This window comes from Hippopotamus amphibius, chromosome 13 (assembly GCF_030028045.1).
Source record: "Hippopotamus amphibius kiboko isolate mHipAmp2 chromosome 13, mHipAmp2.hap2, whole genome shotgun sequence".
Taxonomy (NCBI): Eukaryota; Metazoa; Chordata; class Mammalia; order Artiodactyla; family Hippopotamidae; genus Hippopotamus; species Hippopotamus amphibius.
In genome coordinates, this window is record NC_080198.1 from 8,798,098 (window position 1) to 8,819,558 (window position 21,461).

The 21,461-nt window shown below is 41.4% G+C and overlaps 1 protein-coding gene across 2 annotated transcripts in view; it reads right to left on the reverse strand.

Annotated features, from left to right (window-relative positions):
* Positions 1-21,461, reverse strand: part of GRM7 (glutamate metabotropic receptor 7) — an 802,500-nt gene that overhangs the window by 296,596 nt on the left and 484,443 nt on the right. For both annotated transcript variants that reach the window (XM_057705555.1, XM_057705554.1), the window contains exon 5: positions 7,261-7,401. In XM_057705555.1, coding sequence (XP_057561538.1) covers positions 7,261-7,401 — 141 coding nt within the window. The remainder of the gene's footprint in view (positions 1-7,260; positions 7,402-21,461) is intronic.

The window sequence follows — 21,461 nt, forward strand, 5'->3', positions numbered from 1 at the left end:
AAAAGCAATAGCATCTCGTAATTCAACATTTCCCTTCCATGGTGGATTGCCCACTTCTGCCAGAGCATCAGACTACTTTGGTAGCTCAATTTGTAACTGCTACTCCGATATTGGTATGCTTTTCCTTAAAGACATTATTTTGTACTTCAACCAGTTTCTCATGATTTCCAACTCTACCATCTGTTTCGATAAGGCTGCAGGACGGTCTGCCCCACCCTAAAAGGACAGGAGGTCCCATGGGAGTGAGATACATTCAGAGAGAATTTTATAGTCCCGGCTACAATTCCCTGTTGTATAATTATGCTGCCTATGAGACAGGGAATGTAAATTTGTGTCTTTTTTCTTGTTACAAGCTACTAGCTTTTCATCAATATAACCAAGTTTGAGCACAGACTGGAAGATACTGCCCTATTTTGAGTTCAGCAAAAGAGAGAAGAAATGAGGTCAACAGCTCCATTGCAGCTGTTTCTAAGTGAGGACCGGAGGGATCAATCCAGGATCATGATCAAAGATGTTCTACAAAAGGGCCCTTATGGGGCTGGGTGTCACCAAGTGAGGAAACTGCTGTGTAAACAAGCCCGTAAAGTGAGCCCCAAATGAGGATGTTGCTGTTCGCATTCTAAGAGTCTAGGAAGGCAACTAGGCATCAGAGGAGAAAGAGCACAGGCAGAAATCAGCTGCGCTTATCACGTGGTTCATCCCTCTGGGCCACGACTCCCTCATCTGTATAATGGGAATGATAAGCCTCTTATTTGTTTCTTTCACAGCACTAATCATCACTTGCAATTATTTTATTCACCTGCTTTTGGTTTTCTGCCTGCCTCCTGGACTGGAATAGAAGCTCGCTGAAAGCAGAGCCCGTATCTTCCTTCCAGCTCAGTTGCTGGCCCCGTGCAGGTACTCGATGCACATTTGTGAAATGAACAAATGAGGGACAGAATGTATGAGAAAACGAATGCGTGCCATTGGTTATTGGGATTATTTTTCTCATTAGCAAATATGCTCTCGGATACGTCACAGGATTGCTCCAAAGCTCAGTTTTGTTTTAATCTGTAAAAGGAGGATGGTGTGTGTCTTATTTTACCAGGCAGACGGGGCATCACAATGGAGGATATAAACACATAAAAGTATACCAATCTGTGTACAGCACTTTATGAGGCCAAGGATGTTTAAAGTAAAGGAAGAACACGGCGAGTATGAAAATAAAAAAGGATAGGCAATTTGAGTCATGGGAGAGGTGCTTTTTTTAACCAAAGTCAAAGGTAACTTCAGTCACCACCACCACCCATCATGACAGTGGCACATAAACCCACTGCACACAAACTATTCCCACCAGGCACCACTCTATTGGATCCTTGCAAGCGATCCCATGTAGTAGGGACTATTGTTATCCCCATTTTACAGATAAGCAAATAAAGGGCTGAGAATGTTTCAGAGACTAGCCTGTGGTGACAGTAGGGGAAAGAGCTGGGGTTCACACCTGGACAACTGGACTCTTCAAGTCTTAACTGTTTTTCAAGAGTTCATTAGTGTGACTTCATCAGGCAGCTTGAATACTGTGTTTCTACATAATAGGGTTATATGTACCCAGGAAGGCGAACACATACTATTTGAGGATGGGGATGAGGAAATGGGAAACCTTCCCACGCGATCACCACATACCTGATCTAGTGTGCTCCGAAACACTAAGACAAAGTTAGAAGTAGCACTTGAAAATTTTCTCTGGGTTTATATATCTGGGAGATATTTATTTTGTGAGCACATGTTTACTCTCTAAAAAAAATGAATATGACGCAGCACACACTGTAAAAGCCTAAAATGCTTTCAGTATCCATATTTCTCTTCGGAAGAGGTAAAAGGGAAAAAAAGAAAAAAAACTTCTATTACTAGAAATGCTTCCTAAGGAAAGCTATATTCCAGTCTAACTTGCTTGATGATACTTGATAAGTCAAGCAACAGCCCTTTCTTATGCCTACTAAAATGACTCTAAGTAGCCAATTTATAATACTTATATTGCTTAGAAGAGGCACTTTGTTTACAAGGACTGTTGCTGAGAAGACATCGATGCATTAATCCCCCTCGTTCAGGGATTCCTTCTCATTAACTGCGTAGCCCAACAGGCTTTACGAAATACGGCAAGACCATAACTCCGATTTTTAAAGCCTTTGCCAATTGGAGCTAATGAGAAAGAAATGACACACAGCTTAAATAATTACGCCTTCTAACATTTACGGAAATGGTTTTCGCCTGGATACCCCTGGGCTTTCAACATGTTCCACGATCTGGCCTGATTCTGCACAGAATTCAACCCCGTCCCTGTCCATGCCTTGGCGGCTGTCTGGCAAGAGGAACGTGAGGGAACGTGGCCTGAGGTAAAGTGGTGTGCACTGGATACTCGTTTTTATGCTTTGGAGGGTTGGTGGCAGAGAGAAGAATCCGTTTTCTGCAGGGCCCACCTATAAACATCTATTTGAGAAGGCTGAAGATAGCCAGGCTCTACCTTACACATCGGGTCAAGATTTGGGAAAATGAGCTTTATAAATTTCGTGCTACAGTTGCACTATTTCGTAAACACAAAGACCTGGCCTGCTGTCCATGACTCGGATATGGTGGTATATGGCAACGTTCTTATATATTCATATGTTATTGGAAGCTACAAAGCTCTGATTCATTTCTTTTAAGAAGTTTATAACAGAACATAGGAAAAAAAGAAAAAGAAAGATTGACTTGAGTTTTAAAAGCCAGTATCAGTCCTGGAGGGTTCAGGACATACAGTGAATGCCATACAAAAAGAATTAGAAGTATATGTTTGGACCTAAGTTAGTCACATCCCTCGCATCCAATAAAGACAGTCAGGAATGGAAGATGACAAGGAAGAGACTGAGGGGAAGCCTGCAAGTTAAATTTAGGTGTGCGCCCCTGGCAAGGGTCCTGGGCTCTGTCACCTCCCCCAGCACCGTCTCAGGAGGGCTATACAAGCCATCACGATCAGAGCTGGGCCTAGAGAAGCCGTAAGGCCAGCGCCAAAAGTTCATTCTGTGCTCACTTCCATATTTCCACTCCAAAGGGATGGCAAAGACCAGGTACCAGGTTCCTGGAGATGGATTCCCGGACAGGAAGAAGTCACGGATAGATGCCTAAGGCCCGGGGCAAAGGGACCTCACAAACAACTCAATGCCGCGGCCTTGACAAAGCCCTCTGTAATTAAGGTTCCGCCACACTGATCGGGTAGAATGAGGGACTCTAAAAAGACTGAATAAATTCTACAAACAACTGGAATGGAGATGCAAAAACAAAATTATAGAAAACAATCAAAAGTCATATTCTTGGCACTACTGGCTTGGCGGCCCAAGAGTTGTACTTACTATAAGGTAACCATAGGAGAGGCTGCACTGATCACGGCTCTCAGAAGCGAGCCTTGTCATGGCTTATCTTTTCTCAAATGTATCCAGTGTTATAACTGACATGTTGCATGATATGCTGCCCATCGAAAACAGGCTACCTTTTTGTTCTTAAATTCCTTTAGGAAGGTAAATTTACTGGTTTTAAAATGATACAAGAAGATAAACTTGCATATCTAAGTGAATTAAAGGTAAAGCCATAGAATTAGCATAGCACTTAATTTGATTTAACATTCCACTAAAGCCTTTTTTTCATCTACTATGTATAAGAACCAGTCACATCCGTAATCATCTTTTACGGACGTGGGATTTTTATTCAATACTTCTATTCTGAAAAGTATTTAAAAGAAGTTTTCCAAGAACAATGAAGACTTCAGATGTGACATTCAGGTAATTCTAATTTAGGGAATACTATATTAATCAGCATTTCATCTAGCTAGATTCTATTAGTAAATTCACCCGTAGAGTTGCTATAAAGTGCTGTACTACATCCACAAAGCCTTTCTGAGATGATTCTGAGACATTTAATTCTTATTTAATGTTCATTTAAAAATGAGTGAATGACTTAACATATAAAAATTCTAATAATGTGGCTCATATTTCCAGTTCCCATCCAGAGAGAAACCAGTCATTGCAGAGGGAGGTAGGGAAGACTTAAGGGTGATGGTAGGAAGGGAGACACCAGGCAAGATGCTGATGTCCAGAGATAAGGCAGAGAATCAAAAAATTAACAAAGAATCATATTAACACCCAATCCATAAGGGATGCTCCCTGCAGATTAAATAACAATTAATCTTCATTGAACCTTGGTTTAACGAAGAACAGAGGTATAAAAATGCATTTTACTTTGCTTCTCATCACAATGGCTTCAAAAATCTTAGAGCAACAAAGGGTGAGGCATTATTTGCCTGTAACATTTTGATGTGGATTCCTTAATCATGCTGAATCAATTATGTGTCACAATATAACATCTATATAACAATTAAAGGCCAATTCAGAACAGAATAATAAAATGACACGGAAAACTAATTAGTAGACTCAAATTCTTTCTGCACATATATTCTCACAGAACCTGACTCACTTAAGTGTAATTCCTTTGTCCTGAGAGTTAATAAATTATACAGGCTCTCCTGGGCCTGGGTCCCAGGTGAGAATAAGGCTTTAGAAATACATGCTTTATTCAGTAATGGCATTTCTTTCTTTCTTTTTTTTCTTTCAGATCTTTATTGGAGTATAATTGCTTTACAATGCTGTGTTAGTTTCTGCTGTACACCAAAGCAAATCAGCTCTATTTATACATGTATCCCCATATCCCCTCCTTCTTGAGCCTCCCTCCCACCCTCCCTATCCCACCCTTCTAGGTCGTCACCAAGCATCAAGTTGATTTCCCTGTGTTATGCAGCAGCTTCCCACTAGCCATCCATTTTACAGTTGGTAGTGTATATATGTCAGTGCTACTCTCTCACTTCGTCCCAGTTTCCCCTCCTCCCATCCCCTGCCGTGCCCTCAAGTCCGTTCTCTATGTCTGCGTCTTTATTCTTGCCCTGCCACTGGGTTCATCAGTACTGTTTTTCTAGGTTCGATATATATGCATTAGCATACAGTATTTGTCTTTCTCTTTCTGACTTACTTCACTCTGTATGAGAGACTCTAGGTCCATCCACGTCACTACAAATAACTCAGTTCCGCTCCTTTTTATGGCTGACTAATATTCCATTGCATATATGTGCCACATCTTCTTTATCCACTCATCTGTCGATGGACATTTAGGTTGTTTCCATGTCCTGGCTATTGTAAATAGTGCTGCAATGAACATTGTGGTACATGTATCTTTTTGAATTACAGTTTTCTCAGGGTACATGCCCAGCAGTGGGATTCACTAACAGCATTTCTTGACAAGATTTTTGCCAACCCCCACCCCAAGAGAGTGACCCTTAAACTCTTAGCTTTGAGAAATGAGGTGCAGAAAACACAGCTTAAGGATACTGACCTCCCAAAATGTAGACATTTACCAGACTATATACTCTTTGGCCCCTATCTTTCCACAGTAAATATTGGTTGATTAGGGACTCAAGTCAAACTTGCCTAATGTGTGACTTGAAAGCACTAGCAATGGAAAACAATGGCTTTTTACAAAAACAAACAAAAAACAAAAAAACACAAAGACCCCAACACAACCAAACAAACAATATGTCCCCACTTTATTTTTCCTCTGTCATCTCAAAAGGGAAACAAATCTCTGAAAGTCTAGAGGATGTGGTTAATCGGATATTCTAGTTCAAGCTGTGTATTCAATTGTACATCATATTGAATTTGTATCATTATTGTTACTCATATCTCTGTTTATATCTTATCTCTCCTTCACAAAAATAACTCCTTGAGGAAAAGGCCTAAACTTAAGCATCCTTGCACCATTCATGGTGTTTTAGTGCCATGCTTTACGTGCATTATTCTTTGTTAATAGGTATTTACCAAATGGGTGAACCTACAATATCTGGAAGGTCAATATCCGAAGACCTACACTGCAAAGAATGAGTGTATACAATACGAATGTCTCTTTCTTCATCACACAAAAGACATTTTAGGGCTTGTGGTACCTCAAGGTCATCATTACAAATGTTGAAGTCAAATGAAATATAAAATAGGGGGACATTATTTTATAGAGGTCTAGGTGATAAGATGGTAGAACAGATCACACCCTCCCACGATTTCCAGTATCCGTAGGATAAAGACCCCAATCCACACACATCCCAACATGGCTTATTCCTTCTCTGCATCTCTATACATACAGCCTCAGCTCACACATTCACTCTGTTCTCTGTACTTCATGCTGTTCTGCTTTTCACATCCTCCGAGGTACCATCATTTTTCCTGCTTCGAGCCCTGTGCCATGCTATTTCACTATCAGAAATTCTCCAGTCTGGTCTTCCTCATCCCTAACAGCCAATGTCTACTCGTCTTTTGAGACAGCTTCTGCCTTCCATATGAGTAAAACCCCTTGATTATGTGCCACTGCATCCCTCAGAACGTTTATTGCCGTTTATAATTATGTATTCATACAAAGGTCAGTGGAACAATGTTGATTTTCCCCCCACTACACTCGAAGCAGCATGAAAGCAGAGTCCTTACCTGGTTTGTTCACCATCAGATCAGCAGTACCTAGCACAGGGCTTAGCAGAAAGGAGTCGCTCAATAAATATTTGCGAATCAATCAATGAATATGTGATTTTTGCCTTTCGATTACTGCATACACACACACACATACACACAGACACATACATGCCTAACAAACACACTCGTGTTTTTTATTTGGAATACTTATGCCATGTTACATATGAGGCTTAGTGAGTATCTTAAAGCCTATCTGGAATAGCAGGTGACACTAATTTGAACATGATGGAAATCCATTGGAATTCTCATTACTCTAACTCCAAGTAGTTTGTTTCCTGAATCAAATATATGGTTTTAGCATTTTTAGTCATATCTCTGCTGACAGTTAAATCTGATACTGATATGGAATTTGTCCGATGTTTTGGTCTATGTGAAAATGACTTCTGGCTACAACATGAACTAATATTTACCAGCCAGAGCATTCGAGGCAACATGACCTCTTCTGAATTCAAAGAATCAATGAAAATGTCAATTACTGTTAGATGGACAGGCAGAAAAGAATACATTCCTGTCTGTACTGCTCTTGTCCTGCAAGGTTTATGCTCCCGTTCCATTTTCTGAACAATCTAGTAAAATTCAATTTACTTTTTCAATTTGTCTCCAGCCAAGCTTCCTTCTGTCAGCTCTGCAGACATTTCAATGCTGGCCACGTAGAGGAACAGGAGAAGGACAACGAGAATGAAATTACCTGTGCATTTGCGATCTGTGTCTTCTTTCTTTGACCCGCTAATTGTCAACTTGCAGTTGAAGTTTTCCTCCCAGTATTCGGCAAACCATACGTTTCTTCTGTTGTTTTCAAGTGTGCGGGATGTAAAATAGGCATCAAACCCTAAACAGAGTTAAATGAAAAGGTTATTGCTCGCGGGGCACTGCTGGAACATTTGGAAATAAAAAGACCGTTGATGGTTTTTCTTTGTTTTAGTATACTGGATGCTTGCTCTTTTGTGTCAATCAAAAAAAAAAAAAAAAAAAAGGAAGGAATTCTAATGCTAACCCCTATGGCTAAATCACTAGTTGAATCTGTCAGGCAGATGTGTGGGCTACAAATGACATTTCACAATGAAATCTGCATTAGAGACCGTAGCACTGCCACAGAGATCACAGCATCCCTCGTCTTCGTAGAGAGCTACACCAGGGACAAACCGTCTTTATCATCGCCAACATAATAAGTGATCATTTCAGTGCTTACTCTGGACCACACTCTCTGCTTTACGAAGATTCTTTCATTCATCTCAACAACCTATGTGGCAGTTCCATCATTTCCATTTTGCCAATGAAAAAAGAGAGTCTTAGAAGAAATAAAAACATGACGAAGATCAACCACTATGCCATATTCTGCATCCCTAAGCATGTGAGTTACTGACCTGTGATTATCATTCTAAGAACCTGCTTGTATTTAGTAAGGACCCATTATGGAACTGACTTTCCAGTCAAAATGGAAGTAAGTTTTTGAAGAGGCCATAGGTAAACTGACCTAAGTGTAATGCTGTTTATAAAGAGTGCTAGATGAGCAGACTTGAGAGATCAAATTTCCAGGAAATCTCTAGCTACCTCTTTAGGATGGTGCAGCTTTAAATGGTCCAATGGTCCTGAGCAAATGAGATTGGATTCAATATCACAAGGGCTGGCCTTGAATCCCAGCTCCACTAATCTCACTAAGTCATGCAAACATGAGTAAGTACATGCTGCACCTTTCATTTACCTGTAGGATGACACCACCTGTCTTCCTCACGGCATCTTGTTTGTGGCCGTGGGACGCCTTTGGAAACTGAACAAGTTTACGGTCAAGAACCATAGAAGAGGATGGACTTACTTTCACATTATCTAAATTATTAAAACTTAACCTTATTTAAGGCCATAAGAAAACAAACAAACGAAAACAGCTCCCAACTCTAAACTTCACAAGAGCAGCATGTCAGTTTAATGTTATTCACCACTACATTCGTAGCCCAACATACAGTAATCTTGTTTTCAGTGGAAAACTTGAAATAAGTAAAGACAAAGGCGATAAAGAAAAAGAAACCTATAAAGCACAGGAGATTATATAACACTTTAGGGAAAACAGAAAGAATATTTTATATCTCTTAGGTTATTTTCTAGGGTGTTGTCAGAACGTGATTCTTGACCTGGGATCCAGGCAAATGTCCTTTTAAAGCCCCTGCCTTAACTGATTTGAGAGTAATCTTGCTGTAGCATCTGATCTCATTCTCATATCAATACTGATCAATTCATCTGTCTGGCTGGAAGTCCCCTTTCATGACCCTGCCTCCAGATGACTGTTCAGTAGAAAAACAACCCCTAAATATAGGAGAATCTTCTGGGGGAAAGACAGGCAACTCCCCCAAAGTTTCCTGGAACAACATACGCGTGCCCTTGGTCATGTGAATACATAAACACTGCTGACTAGTTAACTTTCACTTTTCCCTCCACCTTCCCCCTCCTCCACCCCTGAAAGGGGTAAAAAAGCCACAGAGGTAGACTGTGATGCTGGTGGCCCGCGATGAACCAGACTTCCTGGGCTTCACGTCCTTGTGTGGTCCCCTCTTACATAGGCTGCCTCTTCATTCATGGGACAACTGGTGGGTGCGGTACAAGTGGAGGCTGGCAAACCCTCTACTCACTGTGCCTTGTCCTAGTGAGACTCTCATCCTGGAATGCAGCTACCATGCTCCAACAGGAATGACTGGGGGACGTGAAATCATGTGGAAAGAGAGGAGCCCAGCCAGACCCCAGCCCTCTCAGCACAGCCTTTGTGGACTCTGCAGCTGTCCAGCTGACTGCAATAGAACCACTCAGCGAGACCAAACCCTACTGCAGAACTGTGGTGATTCGTCTTTTAAACCACTAACATTTGAGGCCGTGTGTTCTGCAGCCACAGACAACTGAAACACCCCTGTCTTGGCACAGCATCCTGAGCCCCTCTCTGTGAGACACCCGGACAACACACTCTTAAGGAAGAAGCAGCCTTAAGAGAACACAAAGAGAAATAAACTCTTTGGCTACACACGACAGGTCTGAATCTCAAACCAGACTCAATAGGAGCTTCTAAAACTGCTCAAACTGTAGCATCGATACATACATTTCTCGGCTCAGAAAGAAAACATCTTTAGAGGCAACCTCATCACTGAAAAAAAGTCCATCACTTCAAAACACCTCTCTCTTCAGCCTGTGTCTGCTGGAAATGCAAAAACATGCTGGTGAAGGAGGGATTGGGGTGCAACTAGCTAACATGCAGGTAAGCAAGAGAAAGCAGAGGCACCTCTCGCTGGTCTAAGCAGGAACCAACAGACTGCCAGGCAGCCTGCACTATAACAGCAAGTGGATGAGTAGCAGGCTTTCCTAGTCTGAACCTCTGTCCTTTTACTTACACATCCAGTTCACTCTCAGCTTCCCTCTGCTCCTCACAGCAGGGACTCACTTGTAGGCTGAATTCGGCTTTCCTGCCCCTGAGGAACAAGCGATCAACTTTCCTGGGCATCTCAAAAGATGCGGAGGTTTGGGGTGGGACCAAAGAGGCTGCCTTTCTCATAAGCCCCAGGTGCTGTGCATGCAGCTTCTGCTTTAGGAGGTGAGACTTCTCCAATCATGGGTTTTTAACAAGTGCCAGGTGATGCTCCTGTTGCCCAGACTGTCAGAAGCACGGCTCTAGAGCAAATCCTGAGCTTCCACAGCTGGGATTTAAGCAGTTTCAGCCCAATTTGTTAGATCTCGGCATTGTCACCTTCTCAGCCTCGAATTTTTGCCCTGGTTCAGATGACAGGGGCTTCACTTTGCTTCTGCAGTTGAGACTTTTGATTAGTACAGTACCTTGCTCAGAATCTCAGGAGCCCTACCTTGCACCCGGTGGCCTGCAGATGGCTGCAGGGAGGTGGAGGGTGTGGTGTGACCCGCGGATGAATTTTACTGGTGTGTTTGCTCCATTGCTGTTCGGAGCTCCTTTGCAGCCTCGAAAGCTGTGTTCCTCACCCGTGTCTCCTGTTAATCACTCTGGGCTCCCCAGCCCAGGAATTTCCATCCTGGTGCCATGTTCTACTGCTTCTACGCTATTGATACTATGTATAAAATAGATAACTAATGAGAGCCTACTGTACAGCACAGGGAACTCAGTGCTCAGCGGTGACCTAAATGGGAAAGAAATCCAAAAAAAGGGGGGATATACGTATAAGTATATCTGATTCACTGTGCTGTACAGTTGAAACTATTGTAAAGCAACAATACTCCAATTTAAAAAAAGGAGGAGGAGGAGGAAACCTGGAATAGCCTTGTGTCTTTGAAATGGAGCAGGACTCTATGGTCCTTCCCCCTCATGTCCTCCGCCTCCCTTTTGTCTGTAGAAAAACTTTAGGGAAAGAGTAAATTTAATCAGAGAAGTGAGAAAATGCAGAAGCAAAGAAAAGCAGTCAAACAGGACAAAATAATAATAGTTTAGTCGTTAAGCAAAGTCAAGGACCTGTAGTTCCTCCTCAAGCGCTGTAGCTAATATTCTGAGCCATACCCTGTGAGCTGTCTTATAGAGACTGAAAGCCCCATCAGGTGGAAGCAGTTTACTACATGATAACCGGACTGTTGCCATGACATAAGCTGCCACAATTCCCAGAACTGGCCTCAAAGAAATGGGAACAAACTGACCCTGGAACTGAAGATTAACTGTACTCATAACAATCAAGATGATGCTGATCAGAGCATGGCACGATCAATTTCAGGATGACTGTCAGAGCTGAGGGTGCTGTTTCTGTGTGTAATCCCCTCCCTCCACCTGTGCACCCCTGAAACTCCCCCTTTAAAAGCTCCTGCCCACTGATTGTCAGTCGGGGACTCGGCCTTTGGACAGAAGTCCACCTTCTCCCCCAGTTACCAGCTTCCGGAATAAAGCAGACTTTCCTTTCCACCAACCTTGCCCCTTTATTGGCTTCTGAGCAGCGAGCAGCCAGACCCCAGCTTTGGTAACATCTTCATCACCTCTTCTGAAGGCCCGTGGCCTTGAGGGGAAGCTCAGAGCCCTGAGCCAGGTACCAACGTAGCATACCTTGGCTTTCGGGTGGTTTCCTGAATATTTGAACTGCCAACCCATAGGAGACCTGCGCTTTCTTTCCGTCAGTATAAAAACCATGTGGTCTAGTGGTGAACTATACATCAAAGTCACAATGGTGGGTTTGAACTGTGTGAACTCGAGCAGACCATTCAGCTCTGTTTCCTCATCTACAAAATGGAGTTAATATTAATACCTACCTCTTAGGTTTGTTATGATGATTAAACCAACTATTATTTGTAAAGCACTTAGCACTGTGCCTGATACAGTGAAATCCGAACTGTTGGTTCTTCCATAAACACTCATCCATTACGTATTTACTGAGCACCTACCCTGTGACAGGCACTATTCTCCGCACTCACAAATCTTGGGATTAAAACCTACATGGCCCCTCAAGGGATTTAGGGCCAGCCTGGCGGGGAAGGTAGACATTTATATTCATTTAAAGTACCATTTGAATAAATATAAAATGACAACTGTGACAGCTTCCATGAAGGAAGGGTACGTGGTATTTTGGGAGCACAGAGACAGAACCATGTTAGGGAGTCAGAGAGGGCTTCCTGGAGGGAGCAGATACATAGATGAAAAAAGGGAAAAATAGGGAGTGGGGATGAGCAGAGACTGGACATTTATTCAGATGGAACAGCTATGCCTTCGGGATACTGAAGTCATTTTCATATTACAAAGTACCCCATGACAACTCGGCCTTAAAATCAACACATATAAATGGACCATCTTCTCTGTATATGCAATCTAGTGTTGCTACGAAAATTCTAATAAACCAATGGCATAAACATTTATCCAATGAAAGAATAACTATATGGGCAAGTCTCCCAAGCGGCTGTTAACAATCCTGATGTCAAACAGATTTCTACTTGGTCATATAAAAGGTGGTACCAATAGTGATAATTAGAAAAATAAGTATTATACATACATTTTTCATTAAGTGTCACACAAATCCTAGGAAATAGGTACTAAAGTTATTCACACTTTAGAGGTAGAAACTAAGGCTCAGAAAGGACTTTGGGCTCAAGTCTGGCTGACTCCAGACCCTGGTGTTTGCTCCCACATACAGCAGTGATGCCCGCGGGTGGGTATCAAAATCACCTGGAGAGCTGATAACACAGAGGCCAGGCTCACTGAAGGTCAGATCTTGGTCTTTTTGTTTTTGCCCAAATTCATTACAGTTTCTATGGCCTCACGATTTTACTTTTTTTTTTTTTTTTTAAGGAATAGACTATTTAATACAAGATGTACAGTCACCAAGGTGCAACAGAGTGTCAGGGATGGAAGCAGAAATTAGAATAACTCTAATCTAATAATATATGCATGCATGAGTGTGTGTCTGTGTATCACAGCGAACTGGTACTTATTTATATGAGAGATCTGAAGAAGAGTCATCTGGACACACATCCCTTCATGATTAGTTAAATTACCTGAGTTTTAAGACTAGGGTTTCAGTTCATAGAAAACAGAATAAGGATTACGTTAAGGGAGAAAGTCATTCTTTTACATGGAGCTGATGAAATTCTTAGTATTAAATTGTTCCTTTTGTTGGGCATATGATTTTAATTTCAGAAGTTAATCTACACGTGATGCTAAAGCAAATATCCCATCGGGGGCATGCTGAACAATATTCCTATAATCTTGGAAGTAAACTGAGATCAGCATGGAAATAATGAGCAGGGTATTAGCTGATCTTACAAAACTACCTTTACCTGGTTCTTTGTTCTTTAAACTGGGGTGCTGCCCTTAAACTCCTCCTGAAATTTGCGGTCAAGACAAGAGCGTGCAAATCAATAGACACATAATTCATCCTGGGCGGTATGTCTGGGAGGTGACCTTTCCAGCTGAGAAGGAAGAAAGCTCTCACAAGTGTGTAGTATGAAAGGAAAATATCAGAGTGTCAAGAGGGGGTCAGAGGACACAGCTGCCTGCTCAGCCACGGTGAAGGGAGACTGACAGATACTAATGGAGCTTCACGAGGCATCAGAAAGTGACCAGTAGCCCTGACTGCTGCCTTATCCACACAAGTCATGCACTGCAGGCTAGAATATCCCTGTCAGTCTACACGGCAGGGAGGACCTAAGGCTTCCTATGCACTAGCTATAAAGGAGAATCTCCTAGCTCTTCCTGGTCTGCCTCTGACGCCGGAAGGATGTGGTCCTGATTCAGAAACACAGCTCCTGGCACATCATAGGGATGTGATACTAGCAGAGTAGATGAATGAATTGATGAATAAAAAGAAAAGAAAAGACAGATGGGGACAGAGAGACACAGAGAGAGGGAAACAGCAAGAAGAGGGGAGGGGGGAAGGAGAGGAAGAAAGAAGGAAGGAAGTAGAAGAGAGGAGAGAGGACAAGAAATAAGAGAATGGAGGGGTAGGATGGGTAGGGAAGATGGAGACACTGATGAGGAAAAGCAGCAGGGGACTCACATTCCCTCCTGCTGAGAGGGTCAATCAGAACAGCATATTTTGAAAAGAACCATTTGTTTTATCCCTTTTTCTATTTCTATCGCTCACCGTAATGGGTTAATTTGTGGCCCCTCTCCAAAGATATGTCCATTTCCTAACCTCCTGAACTTGTGAGTATGACCTTATTGGGAAAATAGTTGGTTACTGTCTAATAAGTCATATTACAAATGTAGTTAAGACTCTCAAGATGAGGTCATCCCGGATTTTCTGTGTTGGCCCTAAATCCAATGACAAGTATACTTGAAAGAGATGCACAGTGGGAGAGGGGCCCACAGGAAGAGGGGCCTGGAGAAGGCCATGTGGACAGGGAGGCAGAGACTGAACTGATACAGCCACAGCCAAGGGAAACTTGGAACCACGTGAAGCTGGAAGGACCCTCTCCCAGAGCCTTCAGAGGAAGCATGGCCCTGTCGACACCTTCATTTTGGACTTCCAGCCTCCAGAACTATAAGAGAACAAATTTCTGGGGGGTTTTTTGTTGTTGTTGTTGTTGTTTTGGCCGTGTGTCCATGAGGCATGCAGGGATCTTAGTTCCCAGACAAGGGATTAAAGCTACGCCCCCCTGCAGTGGCAGTGTGGAGTCTTAATCACTGGACCACCAGGGAAGTCCCTAAATCGCTGTTGTTTTAAGCCACCAAGCTTGTGGTCATTTGTTATGGCAGCCCCAGGAAACAAACACAACCATAACAAATAAAAAATCCTATGTTAGCATCCCTTCCTCCACCTTCTCTGTATCTGAATGACATCATTTGTTTCCCAGATGTGATGCACTGATGGCTTGTGGAATATACTTAACCTATAGAATTGTCCTTTCTGTTTTGCCCCAGAGTATTTTAAAAGCTAATTAGCGAATCAGGAGATTTCCTTTGTACATCCAGATTTCTGGTTTCCCTTGTAGAGGTAGATGGTCTGGGAACACAGACCCCAACCCCACGTGGCAGCCATGAGCAGGCGGTGAAGAACATCTATTCCTTCAGGTGACCTGAGCTCTTCTGCTCACAGTATCCTTCCCCATAGGCTACCACTTCTGAAGTTTTCTACCCGAGCCTCTTTTCTCGTTGGTAAGATGTATGTGGTTATGGTGGACAGGGAGCTTTCCACCACCTAGAAATACATCTCTCTTTAACACATCATGGCTGTAACCTGAGTGATATACAAAGTTCACTGAAATAAGAGAGATTATCTCAGGCCACTAAGAATATATCCTTGAAAAAACTACTATAAATGAAGTAAAGTTGGAAAAGCAGCAGGAATGTAAGATTGAGAGAAATCATCTACTTTCATTTACACAAACAAAATCACTTGCAAGGTTTGTAGAAGAGACAACCACTGCTAAAAGAGCTACAAAAAAATACCTATCCAAGAGCAAGTGTATCTTTCCATTTAATTAGGTTGACTTTTGTCTCTCATCAGAATTTTAAAATTCTGTGATCTTAACAAAAAATGTTAACATTTTCTTTTCCTAGAGCTAGACATGCTGCTTTTAGTATTCATATGGGGAAAATATAAAAACCAAGAGAACTCTGAAAAAGAAGAGCAAGTGTGTGTGAGTGTTTGGGGATGCTGATGACAGGAGGTGAAGAAGAGGAGGACAAATCCTACTTGGTATGATATTGTGATGATAGATTATAAATCTCTAGGAATAAAAAGAATACATTTGACACAAGACCAAGGAGATCAATGAACCATTGGAATAAAACGGAAAGTCCAGAAATAGACCCAACTGCACAGGAGAATTTCATATGATAGGGAATAAAGTCAGCAATTCAAATGACCAGGGACACACTGCCCTTTTAATAATAATCGAATAAACATCAACCTCTTGGATAATTTGTTGGTTTACAAACTTGGGAGCTCCCTGGGTGAAATCTGAAATGGCCCCCGTACACGGTGGGGGTGGGGGAGGGTAAGGAGAGACCAAAGAAAAAGACAGAGCACTTCGGATTGGTAGGTGGCAGGCTTAACAAACAAGGGGACTCGCAGATGAGGCTGGTCTTGGGTGACCGCCTACTGGAATCATGAAAGTTGAGATAGAGGTCTTTATACCATCCAGATGGTCTCCATAACACCTTCCCTTCCCAAGGCCATTTCCTTGAAAATGATTCCCACTATGGGAATGGTGGGTCCAGCTTGAGGGTCAACCGAAGGTCACGTCCTCTCAGTGACCTTCTACAACACAAATGTATAAGCATGAAATTGGATCCCAGTTAGAAATTTAACACTGCATTAGCCCACAAGAAACGTGGGAAGCATTGCGTGGATTTACCCACAGGAAGTGAACGTGGCGTTTCCAGTCTCCACAAGAGGATGACTTTTGCACAGTTGTGTACATTGGTGGTCCTTTACCCCTGGTCTGAAGCCACCTGCGGCACACGGTGTGTTTCCCAGACGTCCTCTGCACTTGCCCTGTCTGCACTTGGGCAGTGCTGTGGACAGTCACTCCTTTGTCTGCTTCTCTCCAGAAACTTTTAAGTTCCTGGCAGAAAAAGACTGTGCCCTGCTCATCTCTGCCTTCCCCATTCAAGTTTCTGTAAACATTTATTGAAGTCAACTGAAGTTGGAGACATGTAAATCAGTTTGGCAAGAAGATCATTACGGATCCATTGGGACAAATTTAGGCTCTCAGAAGCACCCGCAAATTTGCTGGCTGTATCTACTGATGAGAATGGTGGAAACCAGCCATTATTTTTGAGAAAACAAATAAGAATTATTGCAATGGAAATTACTCCACAAAGAACACAGATCCCATGGGGAGTGTTTATGGATGAGGTGGAGGGAATAATATTTGCAATATTAATCCACAAAATGCCTCCGAAGGGCTGTTGCATATTATATAACCCGAGAATGCTGGCCATCTTTCATTCCTTTAAACTGCCTGGCAAGCAGAAAGGCACTTTATATAATCTGAGTATACTTATACAGGAACAAATATGGGTATAAACAGCACTTATTAAATTGATAGTTTAATAGTTAAAATGGTTGAGATCAGACTCTGGAACTAGAACTCTAGGTTTCAATCCCTGACTTTGTTACTTGCAAGCTAGATGACCTTGAACAAATAAGCTAACCGGTCTAACTCTCCATCTATAAAATGGAGATGATGATAACATCTGCTCCACAGGACCGACGCCAGGCTTCCACGAGGGGATGTCGGCAGTGCTGACCACAAATGCATGGCACAGAGCAAGAGTATAAACATTAACTAAATTACTCAAAAATTAACACAGACACACAATCTGAGAGAGAACAAGAAGAGGAAACTTAGGAAAATTTGAACTTTAACACTAGGGACTACGTATGGCATACTCAGCAACATCCTGCCTTTGAAGGCACACAGACCTGAGCTTGAAAGTTTGCTCTGCCAACTACTAGCTGTTTTTATTTATCTTATGCTAAGTTGATCACTCAGGTTTCTACCATTTGTGTTTTGTTGTTGAACTGTGTATTTGTTCACTCAGTTCTTTCCTTCCTTCCTTCCTTCACTTATTCCAGAAAAGACTTAAAGAGGCACCTCCATTTTCTCATTCATAAAATGAGGATGGTAGCACGTACCTTACAGATGGGTGTAGAGATAGAAAAATATTGAGGTCAAACCAGCAACAGTTATTACAAGTTACTGTAGTTCCCTGTGCTATAAAACAGGTCCTTGTTGTGTATCTATCTTATGTACAGTAGTGTGTATCTGTTAATCCCAAACTCCTAATTTATCCCCCCCACCTTTTGCCTTGAGTAACCATGAGTTTGTCTTCTATGTCTGCAGTTTCAGCATCAGTTCCAGACACTAGAAAGTGACTGCCTTCCATCCTTGAAAGCCCCTCCTCGTTTTCCTATGCCATGTACAGCCATATCAACTTAATAGCCCGAACATATGTTGCTTTGGGCCAGCTCAGGATGCACAGGTCAGTAGAGATGAAAGGTAAAAGGCCATCCCTCTAGGGAAAGCTTTAGGAAGTAAGACTTGAAGAGGCCATCTCCCAGAGGCCATAGGCTACTTCTGCAGAGTGTGAAATGGGTGGTGAGTCGGTGTGATAGAAGGCTCCTGCATTCCTTCCTGCTACCCCACCCTCATTATGAAGCTCAACTTGAAACCCTGACTTCACTGTTTCAATATACTGTACAGCACCTTGGTAAAGAGCCCGACTCAGAAGCAGCAATCACTAAGGTTACTCACGGGTCCGAGTTTTTATGGTCATTGCTGTGATTTCTTGCCTTCCCCCGCTCCTGTCTTCCTTATCTTCCCCGCCCTACATCCCTACTATATTAATTTCAAGATATCCCAGATCTCCATATCTTTCTTTCCTCTGCAGTACCCATGAATGTCAGAATTGTGATGCTACGTTTGTGCGATCTTGACTGCACCCATCTTGACCATCGTAGATACTGGTATTACGTATCAAAAGTCATAAAAAAGGTGCAAACTCTTTGAGCAATTTTACTTCAACATACTTAATGGAAGAAGTATGTGCTTTCTTTTTTTTTTAAGAAAAGATGTGTCAAGTGCTAGGTGACATGAAGGAATTATTAATTTTATCAGACGTGGCATATAGCATGGTGATTATGGTGTTATCATCGATGAGAAATGCATTCTGAAATATTTTAGGTAAGAAGATAGAATGTCTGAAATTCCATGTGAAATGTCCCTTCACAATAAAAGTTCTGAGGGGACAGTTAAACATGATGTGCAAGATATCAATGGCATTTGAAACTGAGTTATCAGCTCATGGGAGTTTATTATATGATTCTCTCTACTTTTACGTATATTTGATAAATTCCATAATAGAATATTTTTAAAGTAGTTATGAAAATGAGGATTTGAACACTGTCTGTAACCATGAAACCTTAGAACCATCACAGATGCCCAGAATACAAGAGTAAAGAACATCTATATGCTGCAAGTAGATATGCAATCATTAGAATTTGACAGACAGGAAAGTACAGTTTTAAGAGTATACCTAGGAACCAGGAATTCAAGTTAGTTTGTTATACTAAAAAGTTAAAAATACTTTAATACTATGGCTATTTTTTATACTTAATGCCCATTAAATATCATAGTTGGTTTACTGGAGGGTGGATGATGTTTATTTTATTTTAGCTCAGCCATGTTCTCTATTTCTTTATATAGAGTTATTTGAAACATATATATAAAGAAAAACACATACATATATAAAAACATATATATGTGTATATATATTATAAATACATATCACCAAAACAGATGTCCACTCCATACACTATTCAGTCTCTTGAAAGTAGTAAAACTTTCGGACTTCCCTGGTGGTCCAGTGGTTAAAATTCTGTGCTCCCAAAGCAGGGAGCTTGGATTCGACCTCTGGTCAGGGAACTAGACCCTGCATGCTGCCGCTAAGAGCCTGCATGCGGCAACTAAGACCCGAGGCAGCCAGATAAATAAATACATAAATATTAAAAAAAAAAAAAAAAGGAAAGTAGTAAAACTTTGTGGAAGAACAATTTTCCACTACTGTAAGTTAATTCCTGCTTCCATACATACCAGATTTTCACAAATACACTCTATGAATCTATTATTTATGACTTTATGTAAAGTAGGCATAGTAAACACACTCATGTCACCACTTCCTGCATCTACAACCATAGCAGACATCAACACTCAATCACGATAATCAGTCATAAAGAGCCTGGTCTCCAGCTCCTTCATAGTTAGTGCTTTAGAAAGCTAATGCTGATCTGGCTTTTTACAAGATAAATTTATGTGCAATCCTTGATATGACTGTTTATTTTCACGAAATTCTCTCTGGGGATTTACTGTATATAAAGTACTATTCTTGGATATGAATATTTAAATAAATGAATGATAAAGTCTAATACTTAATGGTTGACTACTCTGCTTGAGGATTTGGCCTAAATGCTTTGCATGGATGTCACATATTGGACATAAAAAACAACATTCTCTGCTCTCAAAGAACTAAGTCTGATAACATATCTTAGAAAATACTAAGGAAAAACCATATGATGCTTCTGCTAAATATGATCTGTTCAGTATTTTTATGAACTAAATGTGGTAGATGGTAGGGACTGTCTTTATGGAAAACCAAGAATAGCAGGGTGTGTTGCAAACATTGTTTATTAGTCGGTCAGTGTCTTTGACTTAATTTTACTGTTTATAAGATGCACCATAAATTTTCTTTGTTTTGTTTTGTTTTTGTTTGCTTTCCTGTAGTTCTCAAAAGAGTTTAGATTTTCTATGATTTTCTACGAGGCCCCAAGAGGCTTCCTGGTAGGAGAGAAGGACTAGGTTGAAAGTTTCTAAATTTCAAAGAACACACCACCTGGTATCATACCTCTGCTACCATCAGGGTTGAAGCCCTGTCTTATGATTAGTAGATCTTGGGGCAGTTCCTTCTTTACCTTTTTCTTAAAACAAAACAAAACAAACCTTCAAGAATCAGTCATCTACCAGAGTTCCTCTTCTGTCTCCTGAACTCTAAGACTCCATCTTACTTTCTACACTTTCTCAATATCCAGGAAGAAACCAGAAAGTAATTCAGATAGGTGGTTGGCCCTACTACCTAGCTGGAGAAGAGGATATGAAATCATAGAGAATCACCAAGGATCTGCTAGGAAATTTCCCAAATTAGATCTGCCTTTCATAAAAGATGGCCTTCAAATAAGAAGGGCATGGCTTGCCAAGACCTGAGGCTACAGATGTACCTCTCTTGGATTATTAATGACACACAGATCCTCATGTGTGAGGAGCTCCTCTTTCCAGGGCCTATCCTCTGTTCTAAATGAGTATTTGCAGAGTGTTTATGTCTAGAACAGAATTCATATCCCTGGCTATCCAGTGGAATTATGTATGGAGCTATGCCCGGACTCCAAGCCAGACCAACTAAATCAGAGTATCTGCTGGAGGGCCTAGACATCGCCTTTCTAACTTCCCAGGTGATTCTTATGTGAAGTCTGGGTTAACAACACCTGCTCTAGAATATCATGTGATTTGATCACTCATATGTCCACTTTACACACAGCCCCAGAAGAGCTGTGCAAGGGATACCAGAAACAGAAGACAAGGTCCCTTAACTTGAGTGTATCTGTTCTCATTACATGTATCAGGGTTACATGCTCAAATGTCTCCAGAAACATCAAATAGGTATTGAAGTATGTTACCATAATTGATTGCGTTTCAGTGCCAACCTTCGAAAATTGTTATTTACTGTATGAAACGTTTACAATATTTTAATCAGTAATACCTTGCTATATAGAGAGTACATATATGTTTATTCAAGCTTGATAACACCCTAATGAATGTAGGATCACATTTGTTTCCATAGTAAACTGTGAACATTTGTAATATAATATATACACACACACACATATATATATACTGTGCAGAAATGCTTAAGAATTT